Source organism: Melanotaenia boesemani, chromosome 2 (assembly GCF_017639745.1).
Source record: "Melanotaenia boesemani isolate fMelBoe1 chromosome 2, fMelBoe1.pri, whole genome shotgun sequence".
Taxonomy (NCBI): domain Eukaryota; kingdom Metazoa; phylum Chordata; class Actinopteri; order Atheriniformes; family Melanotaeniidae; genus Melanotaenia; species Melanotaenia boesemani.
In genome coordinates, this window is record NC_055683.1 from 36,846,572 (window position 1) to 36,863,260 (window position 16,689).

At 41.0% G+C, this 16,689-nt stretch overlaps 1 protein-coding gene across 1 annotated transcript; it reads right to left on the reverse strand.

Annotated features, from left to right (window-relative positions):
- Window positions 1-258: 258 nt before the first annotated feature.
- On the reverse strand, window positions 259-13,364 carry crlf3 (cytokine receptor-like factor 3). The gene is made up of 9 exons (XM_041998960.1): window positions 13,280-13,364; window positions 8,920-9,047; window positions 5,451-5,658; window positions 5,277-5,364; window positions 4,345-4,522; window positions 3,870-4,098; window positions 3,100-3,238; window positions 2,912-3,024; window positions 259-2,836 (listed from the first exon to the last, which is right to left on the reverse strand). The coding sequence occupies exons 2-9, from the start codon at window positions 9,034-9,036 to the stop codon at window positions 2,571-2,573; spliced, it is 1,338 nt and encodes a 445-aa protein (XP_041854894.1). The 5' UTR covers window positions 9,037-9,047; window positions 13,280-13,364; the 3' UTR covers window positions 259-2,570.
- Between the last annotated feature and the right edge of the window lie 3,325 nt (window positions 13,365-16,689).

Below are 16,689 nucleotides of genomic sequence, written 5' to 3' on the forward strand. Positions count from 1 at the left end.
TGGAAAAATAGTTAAGTTGCCAACATGTCTTGTTTCTTCAGCCTTAAGTCATCCAGTCTAATAAACGACACCAAACAAGCAGAATCAGTTGTTTGACAGAGAAGGTTTGGGAAGCTTTTCATTGATTTAACACACATGTTCTGCTGCTTATCCCAAAAATGCTTTTTCCTCACAAATATGACAGTTTAAAGGGAAAATAAACAGATTTTTTAACCAAATAAGATTTATTGTCAAGATGCTAAGAAATAATCCACCAAACACAAATTTCTTTATTTTTTTTTTTTTTTTTTTTTAAAGTTTCTATTTGTTTTGTGCAGAAAGTTCAGCTAAACGTTACCAGAGTAAAAAACTGCAGGAAACATTTTTTCTCAGTGGATCAAAACACAACTTTTTATTGAACAAAATGTGAAAGATGCCAACAGTGAACACAAATGCGTTGCTGAGGCTTCACCAGCAGGTTCAGCTTCAGTGGGAGTTTGTACCATCAACTAGACCAGATCCAGGCCCAAACCGTCCTCCACTGAAATGACATCCCAGGTGAGCAAACAAGAAAACCTCTGCTATTAAATTACAATGCTGGGCAGCTGGATCTGGCCCAAACACAAGTCAGTGGTGCTGAATGAATTCTGTAGATCTTCCAACACTGAAGCCTTCCTATATTTTCACCATCAGCCAACTATGTGCAGGATCTGCTGATATGTTTCCTCTGTTCAGGTTTGCAAATTTAACATCTGCATGTCATGAAAACACACTAAGAGACACTTCGTCCCATGAGGACAATGTTTTATTATTTGTTGCATTCTTGACTCGATGTTCATCCAGGAACAGAATTTAAGGCTCTGACACCAAAAGAATAGCAGTAATGAGGCAGCAGATGGAGTTTTGTGTCCTCAAAAATGGGGAAAAAAGGCTTAAAATGACTTTTTCATTGCTGCAGCGCCCCCTGCTGGTTGAACAGAGGCAGCTCCTACGCTGCGCATCAAAACTTGAAATGACACCTGTTTGCTTTTAAATCTAAATGTTCAATGCTGGTAAGAAATGTCTCCCATGTAAATACAATCCTGTCACAACAAACTAATGAGACAATGAGGAGTCAGGGTGAGAGCACTGGACTGAAAATGGCCGTCATTCAACATTCAACATGTCAGATGATGTAAAAACTGTCAGGATTGTCAGCTACAGTACGATGCTTTAATGACAGTTCAACCAGAACAAAGCTCACCCTCATTGCCAGAAATAATCAGCTTTATAGATTCTGCTACAAACCTCAGTCCACACATACTCTGATGAGGCCGTGGTGCATTCAGGTTTAAAGCTGGATTTATCCTTCCTTTCAGCCTGCAGCCAGCATCTCATCTAACCCGAATTCAAATAAATAAACACTGGTTTTATGTTGAGATGATGAAATATGCGAAACCTGGTTAAAACACAAATTAAAAAAATGACAAAAAACAACTCAAAGTTTGTTCCTCTGAACCAGACGAGCTGTTTTCACTGACTGAAGAGAGAAGCTGAAGCCTTTCTGACAGCGAAAATAAACATTTATGGAGAAAAACAAGCATTTCTTTCATATTAGATCTTCACATTTACCTCCAAACTGCCTCAAAGCGCCTCCTTCTGATCTGAAGAAAAAGTTTGTCTCAACTGCCTCAGAGCAGAAAACACTGTTATCTAACTGTCCCTTTTAAACGCCTTTTTTCAGTTACATTTAAGAAGCAAAGAAAAACCAAAAGGAAGGTATGAATTTCACAGTGATCATTCTCTGAGATTAAAAAAAACTGAAGACCTACACGTTCAGCTTTTTTCTTCCTCTTCTAACAAAAACTATAAAGCTGTAAACAATGACCAACTCGTATGAAGGCCCAGGAGTTGAACTAAAACAAAGAGGGCGTAACAAACACAAACGTCTTCTCGCTTAAGACTGATGAAGAGTTGGATCACAGACTGCAGACCAACCAGGATAAATCTAATTTCCACTAAAAAACAGGTGATACTTTACTGATGAGCATTTTTAGCCGGTTTTGTTAAGAAAAACCTGTTGACCCCTTTCCACAACTGTGGCAGCAATAGGACTACTTCTATCAGCTGATCTCAGCAATCCACCATCTCTAGGGTCTCAGATCTCAGATAAGCCGATGTTAAGTGATGCAGCCCCGTAACTTCGGTGCATGTAAAAGGTCCATTTCTTAGATTAGTAGAACTGAATCGCTGCACATGCTCATTAAAACTGCTAAACTATTTGCTGTAACTTCCTCCGGGCAACATGTTTTTATCTGAACAGAATCAGCTGTTTTTGGCTCAGAGGTCATAAAGCTGCAGATACTGAAAAGTTCTATGTTGTTGATTTTCTGATGACATGTAACAGGATAGAGGAGAAATGGTTCTTCACATTTACTGGTGTGGTAATCTCTGGTGAGGTTTCCTAATCAGATAGATCCATCCTCGTGATGATGATGATGGTGCGGGCAGAAATGGCTATTTTTTTTCTTTGTTTTCCAGACTTTGCAGCCACCCTGAAAGCCCCTTGGATGAGAGACGTGATAACAGTGCTGAACGGACGATCCGTTCCTCTAAAACACAAGAACTTTCCAGCCGGAGTGAACGAAGGAGCAGCCGAAGTAGAGGCAGTCCACCGCCTGGTCCACCAGCCAATCAAACACCACCTCTCGGTTCCCGGAACCGATGGTCACCCTGAGCTTGAAGTTGCCCCCCTCGCTCAGGTTGTTGTTGCTGATGGGGAACAGGCTCACCACCTCCATGTCAAAGGTCACAGCGGAGCCAACGGTGACAGCGGGCAGCTGGTTGGTCATCTCTTTACCATTGACAAAAACAGCACCTGAAAGGAGAAGCCGGACAGTCAGATTTCTGCATATTCTCTGCTGATTACTGCAATTATCCTGCGTCTTTGTACCATTGGTAGAAATGCAGACAGCCTGGTCCCTCTGAAGGGACTCCTCCCCCACCTTACTGTCGATGCACACGCCCAGACTGTCCCGCCGATCCATCTGACCAGCTGCAGAGATCCTACACACATATAACGGTGGTTACACTGCAGATCTTAAAAATACAGGACACATTTGTAAAGGTGTGTGTGCTTACTTGAAGGTCAGCGTCTGGCCGCAGAAGTAGGTGGGGGCGTTGGAGTAGAGGACGGGGCAGGGAGTTTGGGAGGAGTCATTGCGCAGGGCGATGTTTTTCCTGCTGCTCAGGATGTAACCTTCGGTTCCTGAACGCCACTCTGGAGATCAGAAAACAAACATGAAGAAATGTAGCTGCGGGCCTCCTACAACTAAAACGGCTCCAACTCTGCGAGGCCTCTGATGCCGTCCTGTGGTATCTGACACTGAGATGTTAGAAGCAGAAGGTCAGATTGTTGCAGCACATCCTGCAGCTGGATCATGATTTGTCCCCGTTTGGACTACTGGTTACAGTACAGTCATTTAGCAGCTATTATTTGTGCAGTAGAAGTGTTGTAGAATCTTTGACGTTCACTAATGTAAGAAGCCAAGGACAAGTGGGCTACAGATTTAAGGTATGTGCTAGTACAATAGTACATGTTTTGACCTCTTTTGTACCACAGTTCCTAATTTTAAGAGCAAAACCGGATAACTTGTTTACGTTAAATGTGTCTGCTGATGTTTCAGTACGCCACATGCAGACATCACGCAGCACTTTAAAGTGAAAATTAATGCTTAAGCATTTTCTGAATCTGATGCCCCTTTAAGGTTGAAGACCACAGTAAAAATGACACCAATATGATGGAAGCCACCTACAAACTACCCAAAAGAATTTACAATGCATGACATGATCGTTGGGCCCAAGCCCCATTAAGGCTGGGGCTGACCCGGTTATGAGACGTCTTTACTGACCATGTGGGGCCAACGTGGTGTATCCCGTCTGAGGGATGCTCCAGGGGCTCCACTCGGTGCGACCCTCCCCGCGGGCGCAGACTCTGAACAGATAATCAGTGTGGGGGTCCAGATGGAGAACCAAAAACTCGCAGTCCCGACCGATGTATGTGTCCTCATACTGGCTCCCCCCGCTGCCGGACCGCCGGTACTGCAGCCGGTAATCTGATGCTGCGAAGTCCTCATCCACCTGAGGCAAAGGTTGATTTAAGTCTTTCATTCATACAAAAACAGCTACAGAGCATCACCTCCTGCATTCCCACCAGGGTTTAAAAGGCATTTGGTCTTGCATGGTGAGAATTATCAGGACGAACCAATAACGTCTCTATTTTTAACATTCAGAAGGAACATGAGACAAGTTTGATTAATTTTCTTGAGGATTCTGGAGGAAATTAAACTCCTGGGACTGTTAAGGGTTCTTGGATCTCCTGCTGACCTTGCACCAGCGGACCAGGATGCCACCCGGTCTCTCCTGCAGCTCTTCTATCTGTACAGGCGGGTGGGAGGAGACGGAGCCATGGCGGGACACCCGGTCCCTGAGCAGACCCAGCAGGGAGTCATCCAGCTGGGCCGAAACACACGGCACGTCCACCAGCGCTGGAACCTCTGGCAGGCTGGAAAACACAGCGTTAACATTAAAGGAAGCAATATTTCACCATCTGTATATTGTGATTATATTATATTGTGATTTTTCTAGTTGTTGCTTCCTTTTACTACTTTTAATGCTTTCTTTGCATAATCTATAATGCTTTTAATGTTTTATGTAAAGCACTTTTAATTGTCTTGTATATAAAATATGCTGTACAAACAAACTTGCCTTTCTTATTTACTTATTTTTCCCACTCATTCATATAGTATTATTATTATTATTGCCATTATTATAGCAACTAGAATAGTGATTATATATTTGTAGATATCATAAAATTAATTATCCAATTTATTTACCTTTTTCATCCCTTTCTTTCTTCCTTACTTAGTTACACCCTGTATATTTGTTATTGTTGTTTGGAATTATAATTATTCTCAAGAATATTTTATTAAAATTTTCCCAAGTAAGTAAATAATACAATGTTGACAGGGAAATTTGTTAAGTATACAAACAGTCAAAGACAGTAATTCTGTATGTGTACAGTAGGGGAAAAATAATAATAATTAATCAATATGATATATTTACATCTGGACATCTAGTTACATCGACCTTGTCCACACATCGGTCTTATTTGTATGACATTGTATCACCTTGTTTGTTCATGTACAACTTTATTTCTCATTTTTTTTGTACAATATGTTTTCATGAATTAAAAAAATAAAAATTGAAGAAGCCTCCTGCAGCATCTTTTACAGTGAGGCGTCATGCGTCTGTCCTACCTGTCCAGCTGGATGTGCATGGCCTTCTTTGTAAAACTTCCCAGCTGGTCCTCCTTCTCTCCAAGACCACATCGCAGAGCTGCTTCTCCTGCAGACAGATTACAACTATTTCTCTCTGTTTTAAGCCAAATAAAATATTTGTGTTCTCCCTGGAAAAAAGAGAAAATTCTGCACCCTCTCTCAGCAGCTCGTCGGCCTGGCCCACGCCATGCTCGATGAGGCTCTGACAGTCATCCAGAGGCTTGATGCTGTCGGCCTCGATCGTGTCCACCTCAGCCAGGAGGCTGGCCAGTCGCTCTGTCAGCAACCGAGTGGACGCCACCTGCAGCTCTGCAAAGTGCCTCCGGAGGGCCTCACGGGCCTGACCCGAGCTGCCCCGAACCTGCGGAACAGAGGAAGAGGACGGGGTTATTATTATCTATCTATCTATCTATCTATCTATCTATCTATCTATCTATCTATCTATCTATCTATCTATCTATCTATCTATCTATCTATCTATCTATCTATCTATATTAGAAAAAGATACAAAACATGTAAATGTGAACTTGGTTGTTCTGCAGTTTGTAAGTTATTAGCGTTTCTGCATCGTAACGACTCCTCCCTCCTCATCGTGGTAAGCATGTTTCTCTCTAGCGTGTTGTTAGACATGTTATTACATATGTTATTAGTGAGTGTGGATGGAAACAGTAGAACCACGGTTACGTCAGGTGCATAATGTCTATAAACAAGCTGAAGCTGACTAATGACGACGATGATGCTGATGCTTTCTGTCATCTTATTACCACCAGCTTACACTAACTTCCACCAGTTGATGTCAAGTCAGGAAGCTCGCTAGTTAGTCATCTGTGGTAAAGGTCATGTTTCAGTTCCTCTTTTTAAAACACACGCACACACGCATGCACACACACACACACACACACACACACACACACACACACACACACACACACACACACAGGCCCAAGGATTTGTCAGTACATAGACAAACAGATAGGAAGTGGAAGGCTGATTGACAGCTGCAGCACTGATAAAGCAGGGACACCGTGACTGTGAGAATGGAAACACGCCATGCTTTTTCCAGGGCACACACTCATCTCTGTGGGAGTGTGTGCAGATTTTCCACAGGGGAGGCCACACATCACTTCCTGTAGGTTATCAGCACAACACAGACGAGCAATGATCAATATTTTTGGTTTTGTGAAATAATAACTAGGACTAAAAATATGACCAAGCAAGTGGTGTGGTAAGGGAGGAGGTGATCCGAGAAGTGGTTTTCCTAAATGTTTGGACTCCCTCTGTTGCGAGGGCGAGATGCTGCAGTGATAGCATTGTCTGGGATTTCTGCTGTCTCCTTTCTTATTCTCACTGTGTGTGTGTTTGTGTGTAAAGCTTCCTGGACTCCCATTATCTGGTAGTGAGCCATCCTTTCTGTGGGAACGAGGGAGGGGTGGGGGGTCATGGGAAGAAAAACCAGACCATGTCTCGATCCAAGATAATGTACGATGGAACAGCTGGTACTGGGTGGAGGCAGTCTCAGTGACATGAACTGGTGTCAACGAGATCTGCTGATAGTTTGTCTCAGAAATGAAAAGAGCATGTTAATACAAGTTAAACCACATCTGGAGGTGCTTCTTAGAAGGTGTAGTTGCAGCCTGCACAGAGACCTGGTCTTTGCCAACTCGAGTGTACCCGACAGAAGCAACAGGCTTCAGGCTGGAAATGCAGGAGCAACACCATGACTCACGAAAAGCAGGACTGAGGAGACAATTTAAAACCTGTCCAGAATCAATTCAGACAGAAATACTCTCACTGGACACTTTATCAGGTCCACCTTCTAGTACTGGTGGGACCCCCTTTTTCCTCCAGAACTGCCTTCATTCTTGGCCTCATAGATTGAACAAGGTGTTGGAAACATTCCTCTGAAATTTTGCTCCACATTGACATGACAGCATCACACAGTTGCTGCAGGTTTGTCGGCTGCATCCATGATGAGAATCTCTCATTCCACCACATCCCAAAGCTGCTCTACTGGATTGAGATCTGGTGACTGTGGAGGCCAATAGAGTCCAGTGAACTCATCGTCATGTTCTAGAAAGCATGTGGAGATGATCTGAGCTTTGTGACATGAAGCATTATCCTGCTGGAAGTAGCATCAGAAGATGCTACACTGTGGTCATAAAGGGATGGACATGGTCAGCAACAATACTCAGGTAGGCTGTGGTGGTTAAACCAGGAAACGTTGGTACTAAGGGACCCAAAGTGGTCCAAGAAACCCCCAACCCCCCCCCCCCCCCCCCCCCCCCCCCATTACACCACCACCAGCAGTCTGAAGTTTTGATCCAAATCAGGATGGCTCCATGTTTTCATGATGTCTCCACCAAAATCTGAGCCTAGCATCTGAATGTGGAGCTGAAATGGAGACTCATCAGACCAACAACGTTTCTCCATCTTCTATTGTCCAGTGTTGGTGCGTGTGTGTGAATTGTAGCCTCAGCTTCCTGTTCTTAGCTGACAGGAGGCATCCGGTGTGGTTTTCTGCTGCTGTAGCCCATCTGCAGGAGGAAGAGCAGTTGTCCACCGAACAGAAAGTCAGTGGTTCGATTCCAGGCTTCCCTGACTCCATGCTGAAGTGTCCTTGAGCAAGACACTGAACCTCACTTTGCTTGTCGATGTATCTATCAGGGTATGAATGTGTGTGTGAATGGGTGAATGTTACATGTAGTGTAAAGCACTCTGAGTAGTCAACGTGACACTATATAAGTACAGTTAATTTACCATATGTCTGCTGGTTATTTTCTCCTCTTCAGACCATTCTCTGTAAACCCTAGAGATGGTTGTGTGTGAAAATCCCAGTAAATACTCAGACCAACAACCATACCACATTCAAAGTCACTTAAATCCTCTTTCTCCCTCATTCCGATGCTCAGTTTCAACTTCATCAAGTTGCCTTCACCATGTCTACATGACTAGATGCTGCCATGTGTTTGGCTGGTTAGATATTTGTGTTACAAGCAGCTGGCGACCATCTAAACACCAAACACTAAGCAACATGTTTTCAATCAGAGTTTTTCTTGGTAATTTGCCTGCAGGTTGTTCCAAACCGCTTGGACTCATATATGCTGAGATCAGGACTCTGTGGGGGGGTCAGGCCATCTGCCACAGGAATCCTTGCTGTTGTAGCTGATGACTTGTATGACTAAATGTATGAATGAGCTTGACATTCAATAATCTTTAGCATGTTGATCCAGGCTTGAAGCTCCACACAAAATCCTAAATTTAAGAGAATAAATATGCTTAACTTGAGTCTCCCATCAGTTCAGTCCACTACCCAGCCAGTGTGACATTTTTTTGGAAGGACTAAAATCTGGCGGATCCTTCTTTCTTCCATTCCTCCTCTAAGGATTGCTTGTTGCTCCATAGAAACAGGAAATAGCAGCATTGTTTACTGTGAGCAGCTGGACACGTAAATCTAGACAGCAGGGGGAAGGAAGAGATAGCAGAAACAGTCTCCTGGGATTCCTTTGAGTTCACATTGGCTAGACCTGCTGGAGTTCATTTGAATGAAGGGATGTGCTTAAACACACAAAGACACAAAGTGATGCCTCTGTGAACCTGTAGAGAGGTGAGAAGGCTGCAGTACCTGTTTGCGGGCCTGGTTGAGGCCATGCAGCCGCTGCTGGAGTTCACTGCGGTAGTTCTGGGCTGCCTCTATGCTTTCCTTCGCCTCCTGCAGCAACAAATCCACCTCCACAGACATCCTCCCGCCTCCTGACACACGACACAGCACAGAAGAATATTTATAAAACACACACCAAAGGGGCAGAGTGACCACAAACCAGACACCGTGAAAGATCAGAGCATGTAATTATCAGGCATCAGGTGTCATAGCCTGCAGAACCAGTTTCATATTTAGGGGTTTCTCCCAGGTACAAGGACAAAACAGCTGCAATGTTGTCATGTAAACACAAATAACTTGCTACAGTGGAAAATGTTGATACCAGAACCAACATGGAGGAGATTTTTTTTTTTTTTTAAGTCAGAGATTGTTTTTTCCCAACAGGAATTAGTCTGTGTGTAAATCCAGCAACCACAGCATTGGCTCTGGTTTTTGTAACATAGATGAGGAAGCTTTACCTGATCATTCCATACATGTAGCAACGTTTTCCCTTTACTTGGAGATTTTAACATTAACAAACTGCAACCCTAAAAACAGGCAAAATCTAAAAAATCAGCAGCCTCCATCCATAATAAAATGACAAATTTAACCTGCAGAGCATTTTAAATGATTCAGGATATGTGGCAACAAGAAAACCACTTCCAGAAACCTACCAGACAGACAAAAACACGACTTCAGTAGCAAAAAAATCTAGTAAAAAAAACACTGGTGATCAGTTAATATAGTCAGTTCAGTGAAAATGTCCTGTGGTCTTATATTTCTGTATCAAAGGTCACTAAGAGAATGCCACTGCTGACTGCATTTGGTTATTTTGGCTGCGCGTTAATGTCAAAGCCACCAACTTTACAGGAAAAAGATAAATTGTGGAACAAAGTCAAAGTCAACAACAGCTCCATCGGCCATAATGTCACCGCAGTCTCACATCCAACTTCATGATCCTAGTTTGAAATGTTTAGGAGAGTTTTCTGACTCAGTGTATACTCTGGAACAGCATCTCCAAGAGAGAGTATTTGAAAGCAAGCATTACCAAACATCATACGGCAGAGACCGATGGTATTTTAAGTTGATAGCCTGAAATACTGATGAGAAAAAAACCTCTGTAGACAGAGTGAAACCGAAGATGAGTTTCCTCTAAACGTCTTCCTGTAAAAGAACATCAGAAACTTCCCAACTTCACCCTCAGTTTCATCTGTCTTTTCATCAGAGTTCAGGTCAACAACTTCAGGCTAGAAACTTAATTACATTATGACCGCTTAAATGATTGACTGGTAGTAAAAACTGCTAAGTATTTATCTTTATTAACATCTTGATGTTTCTGGTCTCACTCTAATAAAGCAGGTGCATGAGACGCTGTGGTCGCCCACACTTCCTTTAGAGCATCTGAAGAGGAACTCACTGAAAGGCATCATGTTTTCTGAACCTTACATAACTGCATAGCAAATTTGGCATCTAAAACATTAAAACCATAGCAAGTTCATCCATGCTACGTGCAAGTCAGAGCAAAACCTCTGCTCCACAGAAAATCCAAATCCTCAACTAGAACCAGCAGCCAAATCCTCTGAAAGGACTCTGTTAAATCTGCAACTGTGTCAGTGCCTCTTCCCGACCAGTCTCTTTCACCCGTAGGAAAAAATGCAAAATGCAAATATCATGGTTTAATATTGCAATCATATGATATGCAAATTATAAACAAACAAAATGGTGCTAATCTGATGCATTTACTCCTGTGACTGTGCATGCACGTGCTGTCTGCACAGGACTTTTTTTTTTCTCACCGTGAGACTTTCAAGGCTTTTTTTTTCTTTTACAGTTTGTGGTAAATTTACTAGCAGACTTTTGAAAAAGCATGCCTGTACTAGCTTCTTTGTAGTGAATGAATACATAAGTAAACAACTGAAACAGAATTACAACCATCATCCTTCTAAAGCTCAGTTTGGATCACATGAGAAGCGATCTGCCAATCACCTGTAATACAGTTTGCAGTTCCAGGGACATAAGACGGTGAGGCAGCGTCACACCTGCTTTCTGAGATCTTTCCATGACTTTGGTTTTGGCTTGTTGGATCAAGGTGTCAGTAAAATATCTTTGAGATGGGAAGTTGTCTCTTAGCGCACAGTCCTGGTTCTAAGACTGAATGCAGGAGGAAATCCTTGGCAACAAAAGTTGAAGATTAGTTTGTAATTTTTCTGAGTTGGAAAGATTTTGCATCACTTGTTTGATGGTTTTTGGTTGGCAGCATCTGCTGACAGAGGTTTTCCATCCATCACCTTTAAAGTAAAATAAGCTTCCATGTGCTAGCTCTTAATGCAGATTTCTCACTCCGCATGCTATAAACTTTCTCCTTTTACCTTCCATCAACATGACCATGTCATTTAACAAAATTCAAGTTAATAATCATTTTAAATCTCCACATTGTGCTACATCTAAAATTTTACTCTTTTCTCCATTCTCAAAATAGTTACTGGTTCAAGCCCTTACTGTTTACTACTATTGGTTTTAATTGAGTTATAAAGTACTAACTGACAGACATCTTAGGGTACTTTAAAGAGAAAGTGAGTAAAAGCCCAACTAGATAAAATCAAATTCACTCAAGAGGGATTGAAAACAAGAAATCACTTATCAACAAATGTTTTAGCATGCTTTATAAATTCATCTCATCAAAAAGTCCTTGAATAAATCTACATTAATTGTCCCATAACATTCTGATTAGGTCAGACACAAAACACACAACCATTATAAACCCCAGTATATGTATTTATACACACGTGAATGCAAATGTAGGGCTGCACAGTTATGCAGGCATGCACTTATTCAGTCACTTTGACATAAACACCCACCTCGAGGCTCTTACACTCCTTTCTTTCTCCTAACTAAATGCCTCCAGAACAGCAGCTTCTAACATCTAACCACAACGAGATTTTACATCCTCTGAACAACATGCTGACCCTCTTCCTGTGAGTTTAATCCTGTAGTTTGTAATCCTCTTCTTTCCCAAAAGCCACAAAAGTCTGAAAGCAATCACTGTGCTCTTTGCCAGGTTAAAGTCACACTTGTCATAAAACACAAAATCTCCTGTGTATGTTTATGTGTGTGGTTGGAAACAAATGGCTAAATCGTTGTGCATTTGCCTTTCTTCTGGTGTAAATGTGCTGCCAAAAACTGAGTATTTAGGTCAACCTGCAAGGAGGGACGGGTCGCTGCTGCTTTCACAGGTCTGTCAGACTGTTTACAGTGTCAGAAAAATATGTGCTTCCACAAATGTGTTACAAGCCAGCCCTGCATGAAGGAAAAAGGCTCACAGGAGCTTCGTGTGAAGCGAAAACCTAAGTATTTTATTCCCACAGTCCCACAGAAAGTGCTTTTGTGTGTCCTTGTTTTTTCATCGTTTCGTGTTGTTATATCAGCTGGGAGCTCCTACATAAGCTGTTTCAGCTGTCAAACTAGTCTGAAACAAAAGAAAAGCACATTGCACTTAAATTATTTGTAATTAAGCCCTTGAATGCTCCATTGTGTTCAATAATTCAGTTTAAATTCGTCGTCGTAAACATGCTCTGACTAACAGGAAAGTTATGAAAGGCAAACACAATTATTATTAGAGCATACCACTGATGAAACAAGACAGCAGGAGACATCAGACATGTCTTAACTCGCTCACAACTTCCGTATTTTGCAGTCATTTAAAAAGTTAACCCCCTTACCACCACCATTACTGCAAGCAAATCTTCTAGAATAAATCCATAGCATATAAAATGCATAATTACATAGTTTATGTGGTGTAACTTGTCATATTTTCTTGCTAGTCTGTTAGAAAAAGCCAGGTATTTGGCTACACCCTTGATAATATCAATTTAACTGAGAACTTCCTTGATTCCCGTTAGAAAACTCCTTTTTTAAAAGTTCGTCGTACTGTCACCAAGTCCTTGTGCCTCATTGTAAAATATGATTAAATTGACGTTTTTCAACAAAGACCGTTTGACCCATAAATAGTTGGCAATGGTCGCTACGCTAGAAGGTAATGAGAGTAACAGACGAGCTATTAAAAAGTATCTGATGCATGCGATTGAAAGAGCTTTCAATTTCAAGAGTCGGGTTTTGTAATACCGACGTTATAGCCACATTTCCCACAAGTTTGTCGCCAACTTCTCAGAATACAAGACAGGAAGAAAGCTGGAGTTAGCAAGTTGTGGTAAAACAAAACAATGAAACTCGGATCATGCTTGAGAGATCAAGCACAACACCATTAACTAACTATGGCAGAAAACAGCTACTGTTGTCCAATAAACAGAAAGACTACCGTTTTACGAGTAGAGGTTTAAAAACTTAACTGTTTTAGTGCTTTCTGATGGCCATGTCGTCCGAAAGTTATGACTCCAGCCGCCGAACCACCTCTCAAAATATGCCGAAGTTTTGCTCAAGTCCTAAAATGACACTTCCGAGGCTTTAAGGACAGCAGCCAATCACAGACTACATTGTTCCGAGTGACGTTACAATCAACCAATTAAATTAAGATATGCTCTTTTTTGCCCTCCCCACACAAAACGTCCCCTTCAAGTTCCCTCTAAGTGAGGGTGAGATGATGAAATGGGCTGACAAATAGCTAAATTTGGACTAGATTCTTTCTTTTTCTTTTTTCATTTTTTGTTTAATGTCGCTAACTTTAACTTTAACTTTAACTTTCTTTTTAGAAAAAGAGAGCTAATGTTGCAGTACGGTTAAGTTGAGTATTTTTTATTTACATTTTACAAAACATCCTAACCCTTTTAAGAATTTGGTTTTAACATGTAGATTCAAATTAAAGCCCAGCTATTGGCACAATGTTAGTAAATGTTTCACAGCTTTAGCTACTGCAATAAATCATAAAATAAAATAAAATAAAATAAAATAAAATAAAATAAAATAAAATAAAATAAAATAAAGTAAAGTAAAATTGGCATTAAATTGATAAAACTAAATTAAATTACTTAAGGTACATGAAATAAAATTATTAAAGTTGAATCAATTTAAAAAAATTAAATTTTTGATTTAATACATGTTAGTGTGGTGGTTAGCACTGCGGCTTCACAGCAAGAAGGTTGTTGGTTCGAGCCTCAGCTGGGAGCGGAATTGTGGCCTTTCTATGTGGAGTTTGCATGTTCTTCCCATGTATGCATGAGTTCTCTCCAGGTACTCTGGCTTCCTCCAAAGAGCCTGAATGGTTGTTTGTCTCTCTGTGTTGGCCCTATTGACTTACAACCTGTCCAGGATGTACCTGCTTCTCGCCAGCTGATTGCTGGGAGAGTCTCCAGCTTCCCCACGACCTGAATTAAAACAAGTGGTATGTAAAATAAAATAAGATTAAATTAAATTAAATAGGACAAATGGGCAAAATCAGCTTCCCACAGTGCTTCAATGGTGTTTGAGGTACAGGTTCTGGGGAGGATCCATCCCTCCATCAGACCTGTAGCCACTGATCTTTAGTCCAGTTCTAGTGTCATGCGACATACCTCAGCCTTTTCTCCCTGTTTCCTTTCCTTAAGAATGGCTTCCTAACAGCCATGTTTACATGGAGACTATTTCTGATGAGGATTCAACCAACAGTAGATGGATCAGTTTACAGTCCAGATACAACTCTCAGGTCCTGGTTCAGGTCTTTGCTGGATTTGTTCCTATTTCTTCATGACATCACTTTCAGATCCTGGTCATCTGCTGTAGACAGAATTTAGTCCTAACTCTTCTTCTTTTGTCCTCAACTTGTCCAGTTTCCTCCCATGTTTAAGGACACACTGCACACCATACTGAGATAATTTGTCTTATCTAAATGGGAACAAATTCTCAACAAGCTTTGTGACAGGCTGCTGGTAACAAAAAGCCTTAAACAGGGCCGGACTGGGACAAAAAGTCAGGCTGAGACGCTCACCCAGGTCGCCTTAATTCACATACTGCACATTATGCTCACATGCATGCACACACACACACACACACACACACACACACATACACACACACATGCATACACACATATGCATGCACGCGCGCACGCACACATAGGCTAAGTAATCACAAATGCAAAATATTCTATATAGACTAACATTCACACACAGCTATCAGTCATCAGCCCAGAGCTGTTCTCTATCCTAGTCTCATCAAAAGACTTAATACAACAGTCCCAGCAAGGACAAGGACAGATGTGGACCGATATGGACCGATATGGACAGGAGACAATGACAATTTTGCTGAGCTGCCTTAGTATTGAAATATCCACCTGTCACTTTACAGAGTACACATAATTAACTAATATTTTCTCTAATATACTAGGAAATCCCATATAGGACCTTCTGTATGTCCAAGGAATTACCAGAAGAACCACTGATCAAGACCATTTTATAAGATTAAAAAAAATGTCCAGCTGCTTGGAAGTAAAATATAAAGAGGCTCAAAACTTCTGCACAGTGCTTTCATTGTTTTTTTTTGTTTTTTTTTAGATCTAACAGATTTTAGCTTTTACAGATTTTACATGAGCAGATGAACATTTCCAGATGTCAGGAGTTGCAACAGAAAGACATTACCAACATTTACAGTTCAAAGATATTTATAGAAATCCAAAAAATTGCAGATCCACTGAAATACAGAACATATTCAGTCTGCCTCATAATGAAAATTATATTTAAATCCATCTCCTTCAGTCTTTTGAGTGAAACAGCAGTTTACTGAAATGTTTTAAGGACACATTGCACACCATGCAGAGATATGCCAAGTTTTCAAGTTTATCAACATCTCTAATGACAGTGAGAATAAGAACAGTAACTCCTTCCCTATTTGGAAAAGTAGCATTTATGTGGAAAGAAGGCGTCCTCTTGTGGTGCATGGTGAATGCATAGGACATTTTTGCAGAAGACAGTAAAAGTCAGACTTCTCTCATTCAGTTATTTATTTATTTGCTTATCAATTTCTTGCTCTTTTTATCCATCCAATCAATACAGTTAAACATTCCAATAACTTATTTTTGATCTTATCGAATAAACGTCAAAACGCACGTTTTTCTTGAGGATCACCAAAGTAGTACAGCTCTTTCAAACAACAGTGTTTATTCTTTCGACCGACATAATTTTCTTAAGAGTTTTTATTATTATTATTATTTACTTCGTTTTATTTAGTTTGTATTATTTTATACTTTATTTTTATTGTTATTTTTAAAAATCAGTCTAATAAAACAACCTGAAGCAAAATCGACAGGATACGCAGGTTTGTGCCAGTGATCCAGCAGCGCGTGGACTGTAAACGCGCATTACTACTCTTGTGTAGCTACTGCTGCTGATGATGTCAGGGACGGTGATGCACATTTGAGGAGACCGGAACAATCCGTCAGATTAGCGCTTGATCTGCGGGATTTGTTTCAGCACATGCGTCTGATTCACCTCAAGCCCCAGTCGCGTCAGAGCTGAAATTATCTGGATTTTTTTTTCTTTGTTCCTGAAGAGACTTTTTTTTAAATAGAAGCTTTTTTTTATTGTTATTATATAGGCCTGTGGGTATTTACGCATCTCTAGGACGCAATACTTTCATATAGGCTAAAGTGTAGCCATGACAGCTTTTACGCAGAGCCCAGATATAGCGGTTATTTTCTTTATTAAGACTTTTTGGCGGAGTTTGATTTCTCTCTTCAGTCTTTTGAGCTCTAATAATGAATGATATTCCTGCTTCCGGTGGAAACGTAGACAATAATCCCTCCCTGATTACCGCGCACAGATGGATTGC

Excerpts from the sequence above, each read along its gene's own strand:
- crlf3 (XM_041998960.1), bottom strand. The coding sequence starts at position 9,036 with ATGTCTGTGGAGGTGGATTTGTTGCTGCAGGAGGCGAAGGAAAGCATA. Across the intron at positions 5,659-8,919 it reads TCAACCAGGCCCGCAAACAG|GTTCGGGGCAGCTCGGGTCA; the intron begins GTACTGCAGCCT and ends TCTGTTCCGCAG. Across the intron at positions 4,523-5,276 it reads ATGCACATCCAGCTGGACAG|CCTGCCAGAGGTTCCAGCGC; the intron begins GTAGGACAGACG and ends TGTGTTTTCCAG.